Raw genomic sequence first — 23,502 nt, forward strand, 5'->3', positions numbered from 1 at the left:
AGCATTGTCTAGTCCCTGATTTTAATGGGATTGCTTCAAGTTTCTCTCTATTTAGTTTGATGTTGGCTACTGGTTTGCTGAATGTTGCTTTTACTATGTTTAGGTAAGGGTCTTGAATTACTAAACTTTTCAAGACTTTTAACATAAAGGGATGCTGGATTTTTGTCAAATGCTTTCTCAGCATCTAATGAGATGATCATATATATATATATATATATATATATATATATATATGTAAATATTGGAGTTTGTTTATATAGTAGATTATGTTGATGGAATTTTGTATATTGAACCATCCCTGCATCCTTGGGATAAAGCCTACTTGATCATGGCTAATGATTGTTTTGATGTGTTCTTGGATACTGTTCGCAAGAATTTTATTGAGTATTTTTGCATCAATGTTCATGAGGGAGATTTGTCTGAAGTTCTCTTTCCTTGTAGGGTCTTTGGGTCGTTTAGGAATGAGAGTAATTGTGGCTCCGAAGAATGATTTGGGTAGTGTTCCATCTGTCCCTATTTTGTGGAATAGTTGGAGAGTATTGGTATTAGATCTTCTATGAAGGTCTGATCAAATTCTGCACTGAACCCATCTTGTCCTGGACTTTTTTTTTTTTTTTTTTTTTTTTTTTTTGTTTGTTTTGTTTTTTAGGTTTTTGATGACTGCTTCTATTTTTTTAGGTGTTATGGATTGTTTAGATAATTTATCTGATCCTGATTTAACTTTGGTACCTGGTATCTGTCTAGAAAATTGTCCATTTCATTCAGATTTCCCAGTTTTGTTGAGTATAGGCTTTTGTAGTAGGATCTGATTATTTTTTGAATTTTCTTGTTTTCTGTTGTTATGTCTCCCCTTTTCCTTCTGATTTTGCTAATTTGGATACTGTTTTTGTACCCTCTTGTTAGTCTGGATATGGATTTATCTATCTTGTCAATTTTCTCAAAGAACCATCTCCTGGTTTTGTTGATTCTTTGTATAGTTATTTTTGTTTCTACTTGGTTGATTTTAGCCCTGAGCTTAATTATTTTCTGCTGTCTATTCCTCTTGTGTGCATTTGCTTCCTTTTGTTCTAGACCTTTTAGGTGTGCTATAAAGCTGGCAGTGTATGCCCTCTGGAATTTCTTTTTGGAGGCACTCAGAGCTATGAGTTTTTCTCAGTACTAGTAGTGTCTTATAAGTTTGGGTATATTGTGCTTTCATTTTCATTAAATTCTAAGATGTCTTTAATTTCTTCCTTGACCAATTTATCATTGAGTAGATAGTTGTTCAGCTTCCATGTGTATGTGGGCTTTTTGTTTTTGTTGTTATTGAAGACCAATCCATTGTGATATCATAGGATGCCTGGGATTATTTCAATCTTCTTGTATCTGTTAAAGCCTGTTTTATTATCAATTATATGGTCAGTTTTGGAGAAGGTTGATGAGGTGCAAAGATGAAGATATAGTCTTTGTTTTAGGATGAAATTTCCTATAGACATATGTTAACTCCATATGGTTCATAATTTTTGTTTGTTACACTGTGTCTCTGTTTAGTTTCTGTTTCTGTCTTTTGATGAGAGTTGGGTGTTGAAGTCTCCCACTATTATTGTGTGAGGTGAAATATGTGCTTTAAGCTTTAGTAAAGTTTCTTTTATGAATGTGGGTGCCCTTGCATTTGGAGCATATATGTTTAGAATTGAGAGTTCATCTTGGCGGACTATTTCTTTGTAGTGCAGTTTGAGATTAGTTATTTTTTGTTCAGATTGTTTTAGCTATTTTGGTTTTTCTTTCTTTTTCTTTTTTTTAAGATTACACACACACACACACACACACACACACACACACACACACACACACACTAGCTGTCTTCAGATACACCAGAAGAGGACTTCAGATCTCATTACAGATAGTTGTGAGCCACCATGTAGTTGCTGGGAATTGAACTCAGGACCTCTGGAAGAGCAGTGAGTGCTCTTAACTGCTGTGCCATCTCTACAGCCCTAACCTGTTTTATCTGGTTTTCCATATAAGGTTTAGAGCTTCTCTTTCCACGTCTGTAAAGAATTGTGTTGGAATTTAATGTGAATTGCATCGAATCTGTTGATTTTGGTAAGATGGCCATGTTTACTATGTTAATCCTATTGACCCATAAGCTTGGGAGATCTTTTCACCTTCTGATGTCTTCTTTCATTTTTCTTTAGGGACTTCACATTCTTCTCATTCACTTGCTTGGTTAGAGTTACACCAGGATATTTTTATATTATTTGTGGGTATCATAAAGTGTGTTGTTTCCCTAATTTCTTTCTCAGCCTGTTCATTATTTGACCAAGCCAGCTCAGTTAGTCAACAGGTTCTCCAGGGCAGGAGTGAGGATTAAAGACAATTAGGCAACACTATAGCATGACCCTAGCCAGTTCTGAGACTGAGGCAGTTTTATTATTTTCCAATCTGCTTTTATGTCACTTTAAGTACATGCAGAATATTAAGTTAATTCCGAGTCAAGGAACAAGCAAGGCAATAAACAAAATCCTGTAAACACCTTTCTAGGGGCTAATCAGGATGATCAAGACAAAAGGACTGTCATGCGTGCTTCCACTGAGCCTGCTCTGAGCTTTGCATTAACTCAAATGTAAGTGCTCTTAATCTGGGCCTATTTTCCTGAGTCCTGGCCCAAAGTCAGATTCCTGCTTTGAGTTTATTTCTTTTATCCTGGTAATGTCAAATTCTCATCAAGTGTCTAGAACCAAGTGACCACAAAAGCCTCTCCACATTCTTTGTACAAAGGATGGAGAGCTACTGATTTCTTAGAGTTAATTTTGTATCCAGCCACTTTGCTGAAGGTGTTTATCAGCTGTAGTTGTTTTCTGGGAGAATTTTTGGGGTCACTTATGCATACTATCATGTCATCTATGAATAGTGATACTTTGCCTTCTTCCTTTCCAATTTGTGTCCCTTTAGTTTCCTTTTGTTATCTTGTTTCTATAGCTAGTGAAAGACCCCGCAGAGGGGAGACCCTCACTCAAGTCTCAGGATGAAAGGCCCCACAAGAACTCACAAGAGACCGTCCTTCCTGCAATCACATGAGGTTTATTTACATGAATTGACAGGAAACAGTACACTGGGGTCGAGACTTGCATCTCATGCAGGGGTAGGGGAGTTCAACCCAGAGTGTCTGGAAGAAGGAGTTTTGAAAGGAAAAAAAAACCACAACCCAAGAGAGGAGGGGATATGTTATTGGAGAACGCCAAAAAGACCAGTGAAGAATCGCAAGGGAAACACCTGGTTTCTCAAGATTGTTTGCAAGGTTTTACTTTAACTTTTGTGGTTTTATGGTCAGTCAGTTCCTGAAACAGAGCCACTGAACCGGCTTTCCTACATTTTTGGCTCTACTCTACCTGCTAGGGGTCTTCTACTTTCCCTGTTAGGGGGTCAGGATTTATCCTGGTCTTTCACTAGAACTTCAAGTACTATGCTGAATAGATAGAATGGGAAGCCTTGTCTTGTCCCTGATTTTAGTGGAATTGCTTTAATTTCTTTCCCTTTTCATTTGATGTTGATTATTGACTTGCTGTATATTTCCTTTATTGTGTTTAGGTATGTTCCTTGTATAGTCCATCTCAGCAAGAGGTGTTTAATTTTGGATTTTTCAGTCTTTTTCAGCAACTAATGAGATGATTATGCAAATTTTCTTTTAGCTTGTTTATATGATGGATTACATTGATGGATTTTCATAAATTAAGCCATTCCTGCATCGCTGGAATGAAGCCTATTCGATCATGGTGAATGATGGTTTTGATGGGTTCTTGGATTTTGTTCATGAGGATTTACTGAATATTTTTGCATTGATATTCATAGAGAAACAGGCCTGAAATTCTCTCTCCTTTTTTTAGTGAGTCTTTGTGTGGTTTAGGTATCAGGGTGACTATGGCCTCATAAAATAAGTTTGAGAGTGTTTTTTTTTTTTTCTGGTTCTATCTTGTGTAATAGTTTGAGGAGTATTGGCATTAGCTCTTTTTTGAAAGTCTAGTAGAGTTCTGTATCAATACCATCAGCCCCTGATTTTTTTTTTCTTTTTTCTTTTTCTTTCTTTCTTTTCTTTTCTTTTTTTTTTGGTTTGGAGGTTTTTAATGACTTCTATTTTCTTTTTTTTTTTTATTTTTTAAACGACTTTATTTTGCAAAACAAAGATAAATGTACAGATTTTAAACATTTTTTGCTTAAAATTATACATTTTTGTCAGTACTGTTTTTTCAGACATTAAAATAAATTTTACATAAAACCATGTGAATATATTTTTTAGTCAGTACTTGATTTTTTTCAAGGGCTTGACGGTATGCATTGAAAACCTACTAGTTGCAATAAGCGTAAAGTACATGCAAAACAAAACGCAACATGGAAATAGTCAAAGTCTTCTTGTTTTGTGAATATATGTATATTTTTTTGTTTTCTTTATTTCTTGGACTTCATACAGGCTGTGAGTTGTTTCTGGGGGAGTGCAAGCCTCTGGGGTTAGCATCCCACTATCAGTGACTGCATATTATGTCTGTTCTTTTGTGACTGGGTTATCTCACTCAGGATGATCTTCTCTAGATGCAGCCATTTTCTTAAGAATTTGGTTAAGTCATTGTTTCTGGTGGCTGAGTAGTATTCCATTGTGTATATGTACCACAATTTTTGTATCCATTCATCTTCTGAAGGACATCTGGGTTCCTTCCAGCTTCTGGCTATTATAAATAGAGCCGCTATGAACATTGTGGTGCATATATCTTAGTTGTGTATTAAAGTGTTTCTGGGGTATATGCCCAGAAGTGGAATAGCTGGGTCTTCAGGTAGTACTATATCCAATTTTCTGAGGTATCGCCAGACAGATATCCAGAGTGGTTGTATTAGCTTGCAACCCCACCAACAGTGGAGAAGTGTTCCTCTTTCTCCGCAGCCTCGCCAGCATCTGCTGTCATCTGAGTTTTGGATCTTGGCCAATCTGACTGGTGTGAGGTGGGACTTCTATTTTCTTAAGGGTTATAGTACTATTTATATAGTTTATCTGATCTTGATTTAACTTTGGTAAGTGGTGTCTGTCTAGAAAAATTATCAGTGTCATTTAGATTTTCCAATTTTGTAGAGTATAGGTTTTGTAAGTAAGACCTAATGCTTTTTGGAATGTCTCAGTTATTGTTGTTGGGTCTCCCTATCCATTTCTGGTTTTGTTATCTTAGGTATGGTCTCTCTGTTTTTTGGTTAATTTGGCTAAGGGTTCGTCTATCTTGTTGATTTTCTCAAAGAAGCAGCTCTTGGTTTTGTTGATTCTTTTTATTGTTCTCTTTGTTTCTAATGGATTATCTCAGTCCTGAGTTTGACTATATGCTGCCGTCTACTCCTCTTAGGTATTTGCTTCATTTTGTTTTAGAGCTTTCAGGTGAAGGAACCAAATAGCTTTTATATTCCCACACCCTCCTTAAAGCTTCCCATTCTCACCTGGGGATAAGGCTAGGCCAAGTTCCATTCTTCACCCACAGGAACATTCTTGAGTAAAGAAATTCTCAGAATGTACTGACTGACACTCTGAAAAGCCCCAGGTTGAGTTCAAATGCCTGTCATGCTTGCTAGCCAATAAATTTGAAGGTCAATATGCTTAGCCAATACATTTGAACTGCAACCTTGCTAATGTAACTGTGCCCCTAAAAACTATAAAAACTGCTTGTTTTAGCCATTTGGGGTTGCCTTCCAGTCACTCGCCATGAGGAGTTGATTTGGGGGTCAACTCTGATGTGCCAGAAAATACACCTCTTGCATTTGCATTGATCCTTGGTCTCATTTTGAATCTTACACAGGTATGCTATTAAGTTGTTAGTATGAGATCACTTTAATTTCTTTATGAAGGCACTTCATGCTATGAACTTTACTCTTAACATTGCTTTCATTAAGTCCCATAACTTTGGGTATATTGTGCTATCATCCTGAGTGAGGTAACCCAGTCACAAAAGAACACACACGATATGCACTCACTGATAAGTGGATACTAGCCCCAGAAAACTCTGAATACCAAATACCCAAGAAACAATTCACAGACATCATGAAGCTCAAAAAAGAAAAAAGGCCAAAATGGGGATGCCTCAGTCCTTCTTAGAAAAGAGAACAAAACTCTCATGGGAGGAAATGCAATATCAAACAGAGAAACAGGGATTGAAGAAAAGATAACTCAGAAGCTGCCTCACCTGGAGATCTACCACATATGTAGTCACCAAATCCAAGCACTATAATTAATTCCAAAAAGTACTTACTGGCAGGAACCAGACAGAGATGCCCACTTAGGGACTATACTAAAGTCATATAGATACAGCTGAGCATGCTTGCAGCTAACCATTGGTCTGAACTCAGGGATCCCAATGAGGTTGCTAAAGAAAGGACCTAAGGAGCTGAAAGGGGTTGCAACCTCATGGGATGGTAACAACATTATCAACCAACCAAACCTTCCAAAAGTCCCATGGAGTAAAACACCAACATTTGTGCGCACTTTGAGAAACCTATTGATCCATTTGTGTATGTAGCTGAAGATAGCAGTGTCTGGCATCAATGTGAGAAGAGACTTTTGTTCCAGAGAGGGCACATTTTCCCAATGTAGGGGAATGCCAAGGCAATGGGATGGAGAGGGGGATCAGAAGGGAGTGCACCACTGTGAAGGCAACTGGAGAGGGAGGGGAGATGGGAGTGGGGGTAGGGTAAAGGGATAACTTCTCAAAGGTAAATACAGAGCATCTAATAAAAAAAGAGTTCTCTTTGATGATTTTCTGTCTATGCTGTCACTCTTTTCAGAGTAGTTCTTAAACCATCACTGCTTTTCTTTCCTAATAGGTCCAATAACTTTACTAAGATATATTTTGGCATTCATTTTATGGATAATTTTTTTTAATGTGATGTATGATTTCTCTTGTTTCTGTCCTTGTTTGTTTTCTTTCTTTTCCTTCTCCTTTTACCACTACTAGAGCATGAATACACACACACAGACATACACACACACATATACACACATGTATATATATGCATACTCTAATAGTGTATGTATATATACATATGTATATGGTGTATACAATGTATAAGATGTACATATATATGTATATGATATATACATATGTGAGTATGTATATGTGTGTATATATGCATGAATAGACATGTGTGCAGACATATGTATCACGTATGAATAGATGTATATGATGCATATGATGTGTGTTTAATTGTATATGATGAGTGGTATGTATGTATGTAACATGTATGGTATGTGTTATGTATGATATATTCATAGATGTATATGTGTATGATATATTTCTAGATGTGTATGTATATGATGTTGACTTTTCAGCTGACCTATGAAGATCTTGTCTGTTGGGATCTGAGGACCTGAAAGAATGAGGGTGCAATACAGTCAAATGCTCTAGACAATCTTACTTTAGTTTCAATGTAGTTTTATATATGAATGTAACAAAGAAAGCAATGATCCAGGAAGGTTGTTTAAATCCAGAAAAGCATGATCAGAAAAACATGTAAATAAACACCAGTGAGCACATATTAAATATTAACAGAGTAGCCCTTTCCCAAAATGTTCTCGGGACAAACTAATTTTAATACAATTGCCTGGTACATAATGTAGATTGTATCTGGGAAAGCACAAAAGCAAAGCAGGTCACATCCAGATTCAGGGTGCACTGACCAGATTTGGTTCTATAGCTGTAATTTGACATTCAATAAGAATAAACATGTCTTATAAATTGAATGTAAATATTTTATGCAGCAAGCCTGAAATCATGTCTAAGAACGATTTAAGGAACAAAGTGCACTTGAGGTAAAAGGCCCTCTGCCTTTATTCCTGGTTCTTCTCTCACAGTTCCCAAGGCATTGTTTATCCTGCTTCATCATGACCATGTTCTGACAGTATGTATGCATATGTATATATGTATACGTATACATGTTTTTTAATTTATCTTTCATCATGTGCTCTGTTCTTTTTGTTAGGATTTCTTCACTAACCTTTTAGTAAAGGCTAAAAGAGGCTCTTACTTTAATTCTGTCTTCTTTGCCCAATTTCTGTTTTTGCTGTTTTCCCAACGAATCTCTTCATTTCATTTTTAGTTTTTTGCTTTTTCCCTCCCCTTTCTAGTTCTAACACAATGCTTTGTTTATTTTTTATTACTTCTTTTTCTATCTTTGTGGCTAAAATTAATTTTCTTGTAGTCTTTAATCACTTCCTGAATTCTGTTGTTTGCTTTGTAAATGCTTTGTATATAAGGTTTTCTGGCCCCTTCCTGAGTTGTATTTGTTTCATAATGTGTTTTAGATCATTCTAAAATAACGGTATGAGTGTCATTTATGTGTATTCCTGTGACTTGCTTTATATATCTTGTAGGAAGAATATTCTGCTGTCCTGTAAGTATTTTAAATGGAATTTCATTTTGATTTTTGTTGTTGTTGTTAAATTCTATATGAAACTACCACGATTAAATCATATCTATAAAACTCTCTTGATTTTTGTTGTTGTTAAACTCTATATGAAACTACCAAGTTTAAACTATACCTATAGAACTCGCTGGCTAATTTTTTTTAAAAGAGTTCATGATGCTTCAGTGCCTGGACTCCTGTAGCTTTGTGCCCTTTCTGCCCCCCCTTCACACTGTTGTGGTTGTATGATTTAGATTTTATTTCTATCAGAGAATTTTTGCAGCTATAAACACTTCACAGTGCCAGCTCTGCTGTGGTCCCTGCAGTTCTCACCACAATTTTTGTATTTTTCACCACGATTAGAGCATGCAAACCTCCTTTAGTGGTAGCAGCTTGCCTACGCTCAGCCTGTTGCATTTGGCATAAGGTATTTGTTAGGAAGTTTGGGTTTTTCAGTTTTAGCAGTCACTCTGTCACCAGCATTGATCAACAGATTAGTTTGTTTATGAAGTTAGAGCACTGATCCATGTCTTCAAAGCCCACCAACTGCTCTCAGCATGTAGCTTATGGCGGACATTTCGAATATCAACCTTAACAGTTGCTAAAGACATAATATAAAATGTCATGTTGATATTCATGGGGAGGAATAATTTGAGAGGAGAAGGGGAAAAAGGAAGTATTCTGATGAGCAAGGGGCTATGCACAACTTCTTCATTATTTTTAAAACTGAGCACTCTGATGTATGTAATCTTACATCACAAAAAATTTCATAAGATAATATTTTCATACTGACAGTAATAAGACCATGATGATTCTAAAATTGTGATGCTGAGGTTTAGTTTAAGTTATAATAAAAATAACTGTTAAAGGATTCAGGAAAGGGGAAAAGAATTCTAAAGGAGAGAAAAAATGACCCTAAAATAGACAAATGGAAAAACAAACACATACTCAACCAAAGAGGGAAGTGATTATCTTCTGATTACAGTTGAGTGAGCTTGCAGATTGCACTTTCCAGGTGTACACAAAAGCTTATTTTTACATGAAGAGAGATCAATATTTATATCAGAAGAGTTTTCTCCTCATTGTTTTGTCCAGAGCAGCCTTCACTTCCTTGTTTCTCAGGCTGTAGATCAGGGGGTTGAGCATGGGGATCACTGTGGTGTAGAACACAGAAGCTACATTCTCCTGGGCCAGGGAACTAGCTGTGGAAGGCTTTAAGTACATGAATGCGGTGGATCCATAGAACAAGCCCACAGCTGCAAAGTGGGAGCTGCAGGTGCTGAAGGCTTTGGACCTGCCCTCAGTGGAGCTGATTCGAAGGATGCTGGACAGGATGAATGCATAGGAAATGAGTACAGTTAAGCTCGTGACTACAATGTTGAACCCAGCTAAGAAGAAGACAGCCATTTCTATATCATAGGTACTAGAGCAAGAGAGCTTCATGAGAGGGAGGATGTCACAGAAGTAGTGGCTGATGAAGTCCTCACAATAGTTTAGTTTCAACATGAGGCCAGTCTCTATTGTTGAGCCAATGAGTCCCATGGCATAGACAAAAGCCACCAGCAGAGAGCAGAGGGCAGGAGACATGATGATGTTATAAAGCAAGGGGTGGCAGATGGCCACATAGCGGTCATAGGCCATCACAGTAAGCATGTAGCACTCAGCAATGACAAAAACCAGGAAGAAGTATAGCTGAGACATGCATCCCACATAGGAGATGAGGTTTTTTGGGGATACAAAGTTGATGAGCATTTTAGGGGTGATGACGGAGGAGTAGCAGAGGTCCACGAGTGACAGGTTGCTGAGGAAGAAGTACATGGGAGTGTGAAGCTGTGTGTTGAGTCCAATCAAGGTGATCATGCCCAGGTTTCCTACCATGGTGACCATGTAGATGCCTAGGAAGAGGAGGAAGAGGGGTAGCTGGAGCTCTGGCCTGTTAGTTAGCCCCCCAAGGATGAACTCTGTCACTGTAGAGTGATTTTCTGCAGCCATTGTGATTGGGTGGGAAGCCTGTGGGGTGGGAGAGAAGGAGTTTGTGAATGGCTGTTCTTGCCCTGCTTGGGGAAGCTGGCTCTCTGTGTTTGATACTTGCTGAGCCATCCTGGTTATTAAAGACACATCTTCTCTACACGGTTGCATTTGGATATTGGAACCAGCCCCAGAGTTTCAGAGATCTTGAAGCTGAGAGTCACAGTGGGGAGATCTGAAGGTCTTATTTGTTTCACAAATGTCCAAGGTGTGGTTCTGGTACCTTCTTACACAGTTTATCAGGTTTCATTTTGTAGGCATTAAGTATAAAGTTTATGTTTGAGGGCATGAATCTGTTTCAAGGATGAAGCATTTCTTAGATTATTGAAAAGCCCAAAGTTGCATGTTATCTGAAGTTACCCAGGTCTTAAGAGACACAATTAGGAGTCAATTAAAGAACTACAGCTTTTGGTCTGTTCAGTATTTGTTAAACTCTGTTTTTTTTTTCTAGCTTTTCATTGTGAATCATTTCATAGTCTATTCAAAGGTGTCAACATGCATTGTACTTATTATAGATTCAGATGAGCAACAATGAAACAACAAAAAATATCAAAAAGAAAAGGCCTATATATATGATTATAAATGTAATTTTTTATTTAAAATATATTATTAGTTGAAATTTTTGTATATTGGTATTACATGGCAATGTATTATGATAAAATATTTCTTACATTTTAAGAGATGGGAACTTTAGAATGACCCAGAGCCAGAGTTCATAATACACCTCAAAGTCAATTAAGATTGCTATTCTACTGTGTACTTAGACTGTTCGTTCAACCTGACTTTTAGAAAACAATGTAGGAATCAACTTTACTTAATCCATGTAGTGAACTTTTATAATCCAAGCTAATGAATAGCTGTAGTCTTTTATTAAAAGTTCTTTTCATGCAATATGTTCTGATTATATTTTTATTTTTCTCAATGCCTCATAGAACCTTTCTACTTCCTTACCTGTCCAACTTCATGTTCTCTCTCTCTCCTCTGTCTCTCTCTCTCTCTCTCTCTCTCTCTCTCTCTCAAAAAGCAGTTAACAAAATCAAACAAAAGCTTACCAACCCCCAAATTAAATCAAAACAAACAAACAAACAAACCCAAACAAGGTGAAAAAATATGGTCATACAAAATGAAGTGAAACAACACTGTGTGTCCCCCATTCCTAAGAACATGGGGTTTATTTGGTCTTAGGTATGATCTTAAGTTATTACTGTTCCATGTCCCGATCCAAGAACAATGCATATGTGTTCACATTATGTGCATGCATTATATATTGTTTTGTGTATTATGATACTAATTTGCTGGAAACATAAAATAGGCTGAAAGCAGTTTTATAAAATGAACATCTATCACAAATGTTGAACAAAACGCTTGGGCATTACTTGATTAAAAATGATGTTTGTTGTTTTGACCCTTTGTGTTTACCTGGAGTCAGTGATGTGCTGTCTTATAAAACTCTGTTAAAGATTTCTGTAAAGTATAGCTTATTCCTTCCCTGTGTGATACTTTCTCTGCTGTTCAATAAAAGAGAGAGCAAAGCCCGTTGTTAGTGACAGAAACATAGACACAGACTTAGACACAGACACACAAGGACAGTTTCATAAGACAGCCTTCAGGCAGGCATAAATTCAGACACATACAACAGGCAGAAATGGCAGAAGACACAGTGAGAGCAAGGAATTCGAGTCCGGAATATCTTTTGGTTAAGTGACACAAGGGGGGAAACACTTTGATTCCTTTCTTTCCTTAGTTAGTACCCAGTGCATTACAGTGACTCCAGGTTTATTCTTAATGTGCCAAATCTATGCAACCTGTGTCCAAAATAAAACAAATTGTAAATCTTTGTTCAGAATTTAAAGTCCATTAATACTTTAATTCTTTTAAGCTGGCATTTTCAGGTGTACGAATAAGTTTTTAAGTTCTTAGATTATGGTCTAAAAACAGAAAAATATATGTAGACAAATAAGCTTTTATGTTAAATTATTATTGGTAGTAGATTTAGTATTAATATTAATATTAATAAGTATTTGAATCATCTACTATCTTTTAAATATTCCACTTATTATTGAAGATCATTAAAGATCAATTATTTTCTAGATACAAATGGTTAAGGAAATCCTATGAAGTCCCTTTGAATCAACCCAGCTTCTAGAAGCAATATGAAATATTGGAAATCTACCATGAAAAACCATTCTCCTAGATTAGACTGTTTTGATCTATGAAGAATGGAGTGGACATCATTCACTGAGTGCTGTGAATAAAAGAGTCTACAGAGTCTGGCTTACAAATCTCACTTCTGCAGTCTTTTAATTATATAAAAACACAACCACACACCATATGTTTCCTGTAAGTTATGACCTTTATATTTACCAAACCTTCAAAGACACAGGATTGTTGTTGATAAGAACAGACACACACACACACACACACACACACACACACACACACACACACACACACACACACACACAGAACAAGACTCTTGAAGAAGAAGGAAAACAAACTTATGATTGGAAACACACTGTACCTAAAAAAGAGATTATTGGAGAAAGAATTTTCTTAAAAAGTTATTCAAGTGTGAAATTAAATACCTTTGTGGAAGGAAAGTGACAGCTAGCCCCCTGGAAACTTTAAGGATGTCTTTGGTCTCAACAATTAGCAGATGCTAAAAACAGATGGTATAAATGGATTTATATCTAGTGCTAGTTTACTGCTAGGGTCTGGCACCATTAGGAAACAGGAATCATTATGATAGTTGAGCTAGGGTTCTGTTAACATAGATATACATAATATCTCCTGGGAGGAATCACATGGGGACTGTGTCCTCTCTAAAGGAACAATTAGTCTTTGCTTGTATGTATTCTTTACTCCTATATGTGTTAATTTCTTTCTCTGAGGTTAAGATATCTTTAAGGAAAATTAGAATGTAATGTGATTATTGGAATAATTTAGTACCAAGAATGACCTCACTTTGGTAATTTTTACCACCATTACCACCACCATCGCGGTTTATAGCTACCCCAGTTACTGCCAGGAATATGACCTGTGCTTACTGCCTTGAGGTGTGTTGCACATCATTGCTAATTTATCACGTTTGCTGCGACATCAGCTAGCTCTGAAACAATTACTTTAAAAAGTCTTAGAAACAAGCGCAAAGATTTTATTAAAACAAATGGGATAGTTTTAGCAAAAGAATGGTAAACTTGTAAACATGGTCAATCCTCCTTTGCCTGCTTATCTACTTGTATGCTGATTGTAGAACTGATGAGCTGGGAAAGCATTTAAATGTGGACCTGGAGGAGTGTTCATTTGTAGGTGCTTATTTGTTGTAGTGATAAAACACTAACCCTCACTAACAGCCACATGGCATTTCTGAGTCATTTTCATTTCAATCAGCAAAATGTCTCCACACGACTTGCTAAGTTCCCAGTTTCCATCTTAGTTTCAGTTTCCACCTCGCCTGCTGCCAGCTACTCTCTGGTTCCAGCAGTGGCCACTGCTTCTTGCTGCAGACCCTGCTCACATTCCCAGCAACCTGGTACAATCAAAACTCTTGAAGCTTGTAATTCATCAATCAGATTTATATCAATAAACTCCCATTCTGAAAAACATCCACACAATAAACTCAGAGCCAATTTATATTGGTATAAACTGCCCACTTAGATAAGACATTGTCTTATGATAATCTATTCCTACTAAGATATTCATAGCTACCAAAACCACACAAAGATCTACTTCCTCTTCCATCTTGGATTCTTCACCTCTCTTATCTCTTTTCCACCTTTCCAAAACTCTGTCCCTGCCTATTTTTTTCACTGCCCAATCATGGACCTTGCCTTCTTTTGTGCTTGCCCTTGCCTACATATCAATATTTGCTCGTAAAACATTTCCAATTTAAGGGTATACTGGGGGCTGAAGAGATGCTCAGATCATGGGAGAGCTTTTTACTCTTCCAGAAGACCTGATTTTGGTTCCTAGCACCCATTGTGATGGCTCATAACTATAACTCAAGCTTCAGAGTATCTGAGACCCTCTTCTGGACTTTATAAATGCCAGAACACACACACACACACACACACACACACACACACACACACACACACACACACACATTATCCTTCTGTAATCACTATAAATTAAATAGAATATATTGAGCTTGATATGATCTATGAAGATATTTATATTGCAGAATTTTAAATTGAAGTCTCTGCTGTTTTACTGAGTTTACCATCTCGCACAGCAATAGTAAATTCTCATACCCAGGATATAAACAGTGACATGCAACTTATTTTATTCTTGTCTCCTGGTTTAATTTTAGTTCTTCCTATGTGTTTTTGTTTTGCTCTGTGTAGTTTAACAAACCCGACTGAGTCCTTGGATCTACTAGTGTAGAATATATACACGACTGAATTATATTGGACCATTTGTAAATAAAAAATAAAATTATAAAACTGGAAGGAAGTTGAATTTCATGGTCTGTAAAGAAAATAAAATTCCGTCAAATAGGATATTGTAGTAAGTAAGGTGCCCCAGGCTTAGGAAGGCACACAGTACAATCCTCTCTCACACACTTATCCTAGTTTCTAAGTTTTATGCATGTGCATTTATATGGTAATGAGAGTACATGGAGATCAACCGACCAGAAAGATAACCATGAGAAGGGAAAAGCGGCTTTAAGGGAGAAGATAATAAAGCATTTACAATGGGAAAGAGCAGGGGTAATACTGGGGGAGAAAGGTTTTAGTGGGGATGAGGCTATGGAGATGCTTGTGACGAGGGGTAGAGAGACAGAATCACCCAAAACTAAGTAATTATGAATGTGTCAAGTGGAAACCAAGTGTACTGGCTAGTTGTAAGTTAACTTGACACAAGAGAAAGGAGCCTCAATTGAGAAAAATGCCTCCTTGAGATCCATCTGTAAGGGATTTACGTAGTGATCAATGGAGGAGGACCCAGGCCATTTCAGGTGATGTCATCCTCGGTTCTAGATTCTATAAAAAATCAGTCTGAACAAGCCAAAGGCATGCAAGCTAGTAAGAAGCACTCTTCCATGGCCTCAGCTCCTGCTTACAGGTTTCTACCCTGTTTGAGTTTCTGTCTTCACTTCTTTTTGTGATGAACAGTGATGTGGAAGTGTAAACAGAATAAACCCTTCTCCCCCCAACTTGCATGTTGGCCATAGTATTTCATTGCAGCAATAGAAACCCTAACTAAGATACCTAGTTATTTATAAGTTAATTACAACAAAGAAACAAAGAAAACCCCTTCCACTTATATCACCTTCATTTTCCAATTCTCTTTTAAAATTATTATTATTTTTATTAATAATAACATTTCTTTACTTCTCAAATGATATCTCCATTCCCGGTTAACCCCCATCCCATATGCCCTATATCCTCTCTCCTTTGCCTCTATGAGGGTGCTCTCCAACCCACACACTAATTCCGCCCCATCTTTCTAGCATCCCCCTATGGCGGGGCATCAAACCTCCACAGGGGTCTCCCTTTCCATGGATGTCAGTCAAGGTCATCCTCTGTTACATTCATATCTGAAACTATGGATTGCTGCTTGTATACTCCTTGGTTGGTGGTCTAATCCCTGGGAGCACTGGGTGGTCCAGCCAGCTCACACTGTTCTTTTATTGGGTTGCAATACCCCTCCACTCCACTAGTCTTTCCAGCAGCTCCCCCACCAGGGTCCCTGAGCTCAGTCTGATGGTCATCTGAATTGGTCAGGTGCTGGCAGAACCTCCCAGGGATCAGCCACATCAGGTTTCTGTCAGCAAGTGCTTCTCATCAACAGCAACAGTTTTGGGGTTTGGTGTCTGCAGACAGGATGGATACCCATGTGGGGCGGTCCCTGGATGGCTTGTCCTTCATTCTCTGCTCCATTATTTTTGTCCCTGTCTTTCCTTTGGACAGGAACATCTCTGGATTAAAAACCTTGAGATGAGTGGGTTGCCCCATCCATCAACTGGGGCCCATGCCTATCTACTGGAGGCAGTCTTTATAGGTTCTATCTCCCCTTAAAGCCAGGAGTTTGGGACCCTTCAGTGGCTGCCCCCAATTCCTCACTCCCCACTGCTACCTATTTTTATTCAATTTCCTGATCCTCTGGTCCCCCTCCCTCTACCTCCCCAGATAATCCTGCACCCCTCCTCTATGCAGGACTGAAGCATCCACACCATGGTCTTTCTTCCTCCTAAGCTCCATATGTATGGTCTGTGGGTTTTATCGTGGGCATTGTGAGCTTTTGGGCTACTATCCACTTATCACTGAGTACATACCATGTTTGTTCTTTTGTGTCTGGGTTACCTCATTCAGGATAATATTTTCTGGTTCTATCCATTTGCTTAAGAATTTCATGAAGTCATTGTTTTTAATCACTGAGTAGTACTTCATTGTATAAATGTACATTTTATGTATCCATTCTTCAACTGAGGGACATCTGGGCTGTTTCCTGCTTCTGGCTATTATAAATAAGGCTACTCTAAACATAATGGAGCATGTGTTCTTATTATATGTTGGAGCACCTTTTGAGTATGTGCCTGGTAGTGGTATATCTGGGTCTTGAGGTAGAAGTATTTCCAATTTTCTGAGAAACTGCTAGATTGATTTCCAAAGTGGTTTGACCAGATTGCAGTCCTACCAGCAATGGAAGAGTGTTCCTCTTAATCCACATTCTCACCAGCAACTTCTGTCAATTGAATTTGTGATCTTAGCCATTCTGACTGGTATGAGGTGAAATCACAGGATTGTTTTGATTTACATTTCCCTGATGACTAAAGATGTTGAACATTTCTTTTAAGTGCTTCTCAGCTATTTGATCTTCCTCAGTTGAGAATTCTTTGTTTAACTCCGTACCCCAGTTTTAAATCAGGTTATTTGGTTCTCTGGAGTCTAACTTCTTGAGTTTTTTGTATATTTTATATATTAGCCCTCTGTCTGATGTAAGGTTGGTAAAGATACTTTCCCAATCTGTGAATTGCTGTTTTGTCCTATTAACAGTATCCTTTGCCTCACAGAAGTGTTTCATTTTATTTTGTTGGTTGTTGGTCTTAGAGCATGAACCATTGGTGTTCTGTTCAGGAAAATTTTCCCTGTGCCAATGTGTTGGAGGTTCTTTCCCATTTTCTGTTCTATTAGATTCAGTGTATTTGGTTTTATGTGGAGGTCCTTGATCCACTTGGACTTGAGCTTTGTACTAGGAGATAAGAATGGATCAAATTGCATTCTTCTACATGCTGACCACCATGTTGAACCAGCACCATTTTTGAAAATGCTGTCTTTTTCCCATTGGATGGTTTTGACTCTCACTGTGTCCCATAAGTATGTTTTGCCTTCATTTTTATTAATTTCTAAAAAGTCTTTAATTTCTTTATTTCTTCCCTAAACAAGTTATTACTGAGTAGGTAGTTATTCAGCTTCCATGTGTATATGGGTTTTTTGCTGTTTTTGTTGTTACTGAAGACCAGTCTTAGCCCATGGTGATCTGATAGAATGCATGGAATTATTTTAATCTTTTTGTAAATGTTGAGGCCTGTTTTGTGACTGATTATATGGTAAATTTGGAGAAGGTACCATGAAGTGCTGAGAAGTAAGTATATTCTTTTGTTTTAAGATGAAATGTTCTACAGATATGTGTTAAATCCATTTGGTTCATAACTTCTGTTAGTTTTGCTGTGTCACTGTTTAATTTTGTGTCTCCATGATCTTCCCATTGGTGAGAATGGGGTGTTGAAGTCTCCCACTATTATTGTGTGAGGTTCAATATGTTTCTTTTACAAATGTTGGTGCCCTTGTATTTGGAGCATAGATCTGCAGAATTGAGAGTTCATCTTGGTGGATTTTTCCTTTGATGAGTATGTAGTTCCTTTTCCCATCATCTTTTTCAACTTTTGGTTAAAAGTCTACTTTATTGGATATTACAATGATTACTTAAGCTTGTTTCTTGGGACTATTTATTTGGAATTCCTAGCCTTTTACTTTGAGGTAGTGTCTGTCTTTGCCATATGCAGCAACATTCTGTGTCTTGTTTACATATTCAATTTGTTAGCCTATGTCTTTTTATTAGAGAATTGAGTTCATTGATGTTGAGATATAATAAGTACCAATGATTGTTGCTTCCTGTTATTTTTGTTGTTAGAGGTGGAATTATGTATGTTTCTCTTCTGAGTCTGTTTTGAGAACACTGATTTCTTGCTTTTTGTTTGGTATATTAAAAACCAACCAAACCCTCTACAACTCCCATGGACTAAAACACCAACCATTGAGCACACATGGAGAGATCCATGGCTCCAGTTGCATATGTAGCAGAGGATACCAGTGTCTGGCGTCAATGTGAGAAGAGGACTTTGAGGGCATGGCACATTTTCCCAGTGTAGGGGAATGCCAAGTCACTGAGGTGGAAAGGATGATTGGGAGAGGATGTTCTTTTCCTGGAGGCATGTGGAGGGGGAGAGGGAATGGAAGGGGGAAGGGATAACATTTGAAATGTAAATACAGAGAGTATCTAATAAAAATTCATTTTAACATTTTCTTCTTTTCAGCTTGTATTTTTTGCCAATGTTAACTGTTGTCTTTATTTTTTCTTGTTATACCTTGTTTGTCTTAATTTAATTTTTCCTGTATCTCTAATAGTTTTATGAGAGTTTCTTTTCAGGTTTTTTGCTCTTTCATACATTATTTCATTTTTAATAATGTATTTGAGTTATTTTAAAGCAATACTGTAATATTGGTCTTTGAGCATACATTTATGTCTTCTTTTGTATTTTCTTTTTATTTTTTACACTACAAGTGATACATTTTTGATATAACCAATTTATTGGATTTCCTCAACAACAACAACAAAAAGAGACCAAATTCTCAACAACACAACTTTTTGTTTTTATTTTCTGTTGCTGTGGTCAAGGGAGAAATAGTTTATTCTGGCTCGTAGTTGAAGTCTATCAAAGGTGGCCAGAGTTTGAACCAAATGGTCATAACTGAAAATCAGACATTAATTAATGCTGCTGCAGCTTGTAAGTCTTCTTTACTTATACAGTGCAAGAACTCAGCCAGACAGTGGTGCTATCCCACATCAGTTAATGTAATTAAGGTAATTCCTTACAGCCACACTCAGAGATCTTTCTCCTAGGTGATTCTCGATTTCATCCAGTTGATAATTAATACTAACAATCAAAACTTCACCCCTAATCAACCTGATACCCAAACACACTACTTTTAAGTCATAACTTTCCACCCTTATCTTCATAGGCCCCTGAAAAATTTATAATGCAAAGTGTAAAGTCCAACATAAAAATTCTCCATAGCTACTAAATGTTCCAACACTTTGAAGGTCAAACTTTCTTAATGTGAGCTCCCATATAACACCAAACTATATTCCAACATATAATGGCACAGAGAAAACATTCCTATTTTAACATGAAAGAATCAGAGTATTACAAGGACTAAAACAAAGGTAAATTCCTACATGGAAAGACATCAAGCCATGCCTAGCATTTAGAGCTTGCGATGGAATCAACTAAGCTCCAAAAGACTTAGTCTAATCCTCTAGCCCTGCCACCTGCAGCAAGAAAAGCCTCTCATTTAGATCAGTCATACACCTTACTTGCAGCTCTCCATGATGAGTGTTTTTTAGTCCTTGCATCTGAAATATCACAGGTTTCTACTTCACATCTGGCTTTATTGTTCCATGCAGTGGCCTGTCAGGCCCTCTCTGGAGGAACTCCACCATGCCACACTAAAGTTGCTACCTATGATGCCTCCAATTTTTGACGGTGTCTTTCATGACTTCAAAAGCACACTCATGGATACTGCTGTTAATTTTGTCTGAAAACTTGAGGTGTTACTTGGAATCTTTGGAGCATTCTCTATCTATTTTGTGTGCTTACCCAAGAGAAATATATTCCCACATAGCTGCTTTTGAGGAACAATGAACTTGTTCAGTGTAGGATTTCTTTCTTGAGATGAATTTGAATTTCCAAGTATGGAGGCTTTGCAAGGTGAAGTTTTGACCATAGGACACAGTGCAATGGAAGAATTTCTCTTTAGTGGTGTCTGTAACAATTAGAGCTGCTTTCTCAGTAACACTCTGAAATCTCTCCTGTTTTTAAATGTCCTTTGTAAACTAGTTAGTCGATTATTTTAATGTTCAACCCTACTCAGGTTCTCATGATATAGGCACAAATAACTCCCCACTTTCTCACATAGTCCTTGTTTTTATTTGTTTTTTGTTTTTGTTTATGAAATCTTGTGAGTCAGGCTCCCACTGACTATTTTTCCTCTCAGCATTCTTCCAGGCTCCCAGAATAAAGTCTAATTAACCTTGGCTTCCAGTATTCAAGGGCCGTTCTAACCCTAATTTGCAAATACTTTTTTTTTTTTTTTTTTTGTTTCTGCAGAACAGTTTCAATGGTATAAGGTATACATTATCAGGTTTATCCTAGCAACAGTTTCATGTTTAAGTATCAGTTTTGGTCGTAGTTAATTTTTGTTGCTGTGATGAAGCATTCTGACCAAAGTAACTTCAGGGCGAAAGGGCTTATTCAGTCACACAGTTGAAGGATGTAGTCCATCACGGCAAGGAAGACAGCAGGGACTTGAAGCAAATGGTCACACTGCATTTCTAATTGGAAAGCAGAGATCAAGAAGTGCTTGTGGCTTTTCAGTAACCCAGAATCCTAGCCAGATAATGGTGTCTCCACAGTGGTACGTCTTCCCATCCTTCCCATCTCAATTAATGTAATCGGGATCACTCCTCACAGCCATGCCCAGAGGCCTGTTTCCAGGTGACTATACAATCTGTCAAGTTGAGCATTATTACAACAACATCACAAATTTCAAAAAATTAGAATGATACAATGTCTATTTTCAGCCCCCCAGTAAACTAGAGATCAACACCAGAAATGTAAATTGAAAACCAAGCACAGGTGGAGATTAGAAAATATAGTTGTAAAATGTGTGTCAAAGAAAAATATCCTAACATTTAAAAATAACTTGAACTAAGTGAATATTTAAAGAAGGCTGAGAGATTGTAAGATCCATGAGAAATGCTTAGAGGCCCAGGTGATGGTGGCACTTGCCTTTGATTCCAGAACTAGGGAAGCAGAGTCAGGCAGATCTTTGAGTTTGAGGCCAGCCTGGTCTACAGAGTGAATTCCAGGACAGCCAGGTCTACTTAAGAGAAATCCTGTCAAGAAAATTAAATAAATAAAAAAATGCTTAGTAGCATTAAATATGCATATTAGAAGGGAGAAAGTTCTGAAAATAATTATTCAAATTTCTATTTTTGGAAACTAAAAAAGAAAGAACAAATTAAATTAGAAGTAAGTAAAGAAGAGGAATAATTATCTCAGTCAGTTCCACTTGTTTCTTGCCTAAATGAAGAACTGAGAAAATTAAGAAGTCAACACACTGAATTTCAGACACACCACAAGGCCCTGGTAGAATCTTCACAGGTTCAAAGGTTCATAGGATCAGAAAAATACTGACAGTGGAAGGTTGGTCAGAGCTAGGAGCAGAGAGATAGAAATGGAAATCAGAAAACTACAGAAACACAGACAATCAGAAAAAGAAAGCAAGTAATAAGGATACAAATGAGGGAAAAAAAGGCAAATGAGTCCTACTTGTAGCTGATATTATACATAAGTGATTTCAAAATTTTCACCCGAAAACTTTTGGAATTGGTCTACATTTTCAATAAAGTTATAAATTCAAATATCACAACTCATAAAAATTAGAAGTCTTTCTATATATTGGTAATAAGCACACTGAGAAAGAGATTATGGAAACACTCCCATTTATAATAGCTTCCACATATTAAAATATCTAAGAGGAAGCCTAGCCAAGGAGGTGAAAGACCTCTACAATTAAAAGTTTACATTTTTGAAGAAAGAGCTTGAGAAAGACACTAGAAGATGGAAAGACCACTCATTCTCTTGAGTTGGTAGAACTCACATTATGAAAATAGCTATCTGGCCAAAAGCAATCAAAGATTCAGTGCATTCTCAGTCAAAAATCTCATAACATCTTCACAGAGCTAGTAAAACTATCCTAACATTTATATGGAACCATAAGAGACCAAGGATAGCCAAGAAAATTCTCAGCAAAACGAGCAATGCTAGAGAGATAAAATAAAGTTTTGATCTGTATTATAGACTATTGTAATGAAAATAGCATGGTACTGGTAACAAAACAAAACAAAACAAATCACAAACCTACAGACATTTAAATCAGAGGAGCAGAAGAGATGAAAAAACATGAGTATAGCCATCTGGTATTTGACAAAGATGTTAAACATATACACTGGCATAAAAACAACCTCTTCAACAAATGTTGCTGGGAAAACTGGATGTCCACATGTATAAGAATAAAAATAGTTCCACATCTATTATTTGGTACAAAAATTCCAAATGAATCAATAACCTCCATGGGAAATATTAAACGCTAAAACTGCTTGCAGAGAACACAGTCAGCACCCTCTGCAATAGGGGTGTAGTAAAAGACTTCCTGAGAAAGACTCCATTTGCTCAGTCTTTAAGGTCAACAACTGCTACTCCTTATCCCTAATAGGCCCTGGGTCTAAAGAGAAAGATCTCAGAAGAAGAAACAAAAATGTTTGAAAAATATGTAAAAAATGTTTTTAACTTACTATGAAACTATGAAAATAAAAATTAAATCTGCTTTTAGATTTTGCCTTACTCAAGTCAGATGGGTAGGATTAAGAAAACAACTGAAACAAATATCCAGGATTCAGAGAAAGGTAAAAGCTTATTGACTGTTGTTAAGGTTGTAAACAGGGAAGCTTTGATGGTAATCAATGAGCAGGATTGTCAAAAAGCTACAGCTGGATGTACCACACGATCTAGCTGTATTCTTCTCTGGCGTATTATCAAGGGATTTAATGTGTTCTTCCACATATTCTTGCTTGACTGTGTACATCTCCCCTTTACTTACGGTAGCCAGGAAATGGCAACAACCTCAAAGCCTTAAGACCTGCTAATTAGGAGGGCATTCACATCTGATACTATGGCAGAGATTCACAATTATATGTAGCCACTATACTTAAGACTCA

The 23,502-nt window shown here is 37.1% G+C and overlaps 1 protein-coding gene across 1 annotated transcript; it reads right to left on the reverse strand.

Annotated features, from left to right (window-relative positions):
* Window positions 1-9,468: 9,468 nt before the first annotated feature.
* LOC308430729 (olfactory receptor 8A1-like) lies at window positions 9,469-10,398 on the reverse strand (the record flags this gene model as incomplete). The annotated part of the gene is made up of 1 exon (XM_080929996.1): window positions 9,469-10,398. The coding sequence occupies one exon, from the start codon at window positions 10,396-10,398 to the stop codon at window positions 9,469-9,471; it is 930 nt and encodes a 309-aa protein (XP_080786122.1).
* Between the last annotated feature and the right edge of the window lie 13,104 nt (window positions 10,399-23,502).

This window comes from Micromys minutus (genome assembly GCF_963924665.1).
Source record: "Micromys minutus genome assembly, chromosome: 16".
Taxonomy (NCBI): domain Eukaryota; kingdom Metazoa; phylum Chordata; class Mammalia; order Rodentia; family Muridae; genus Micromys; species Micromys minutus.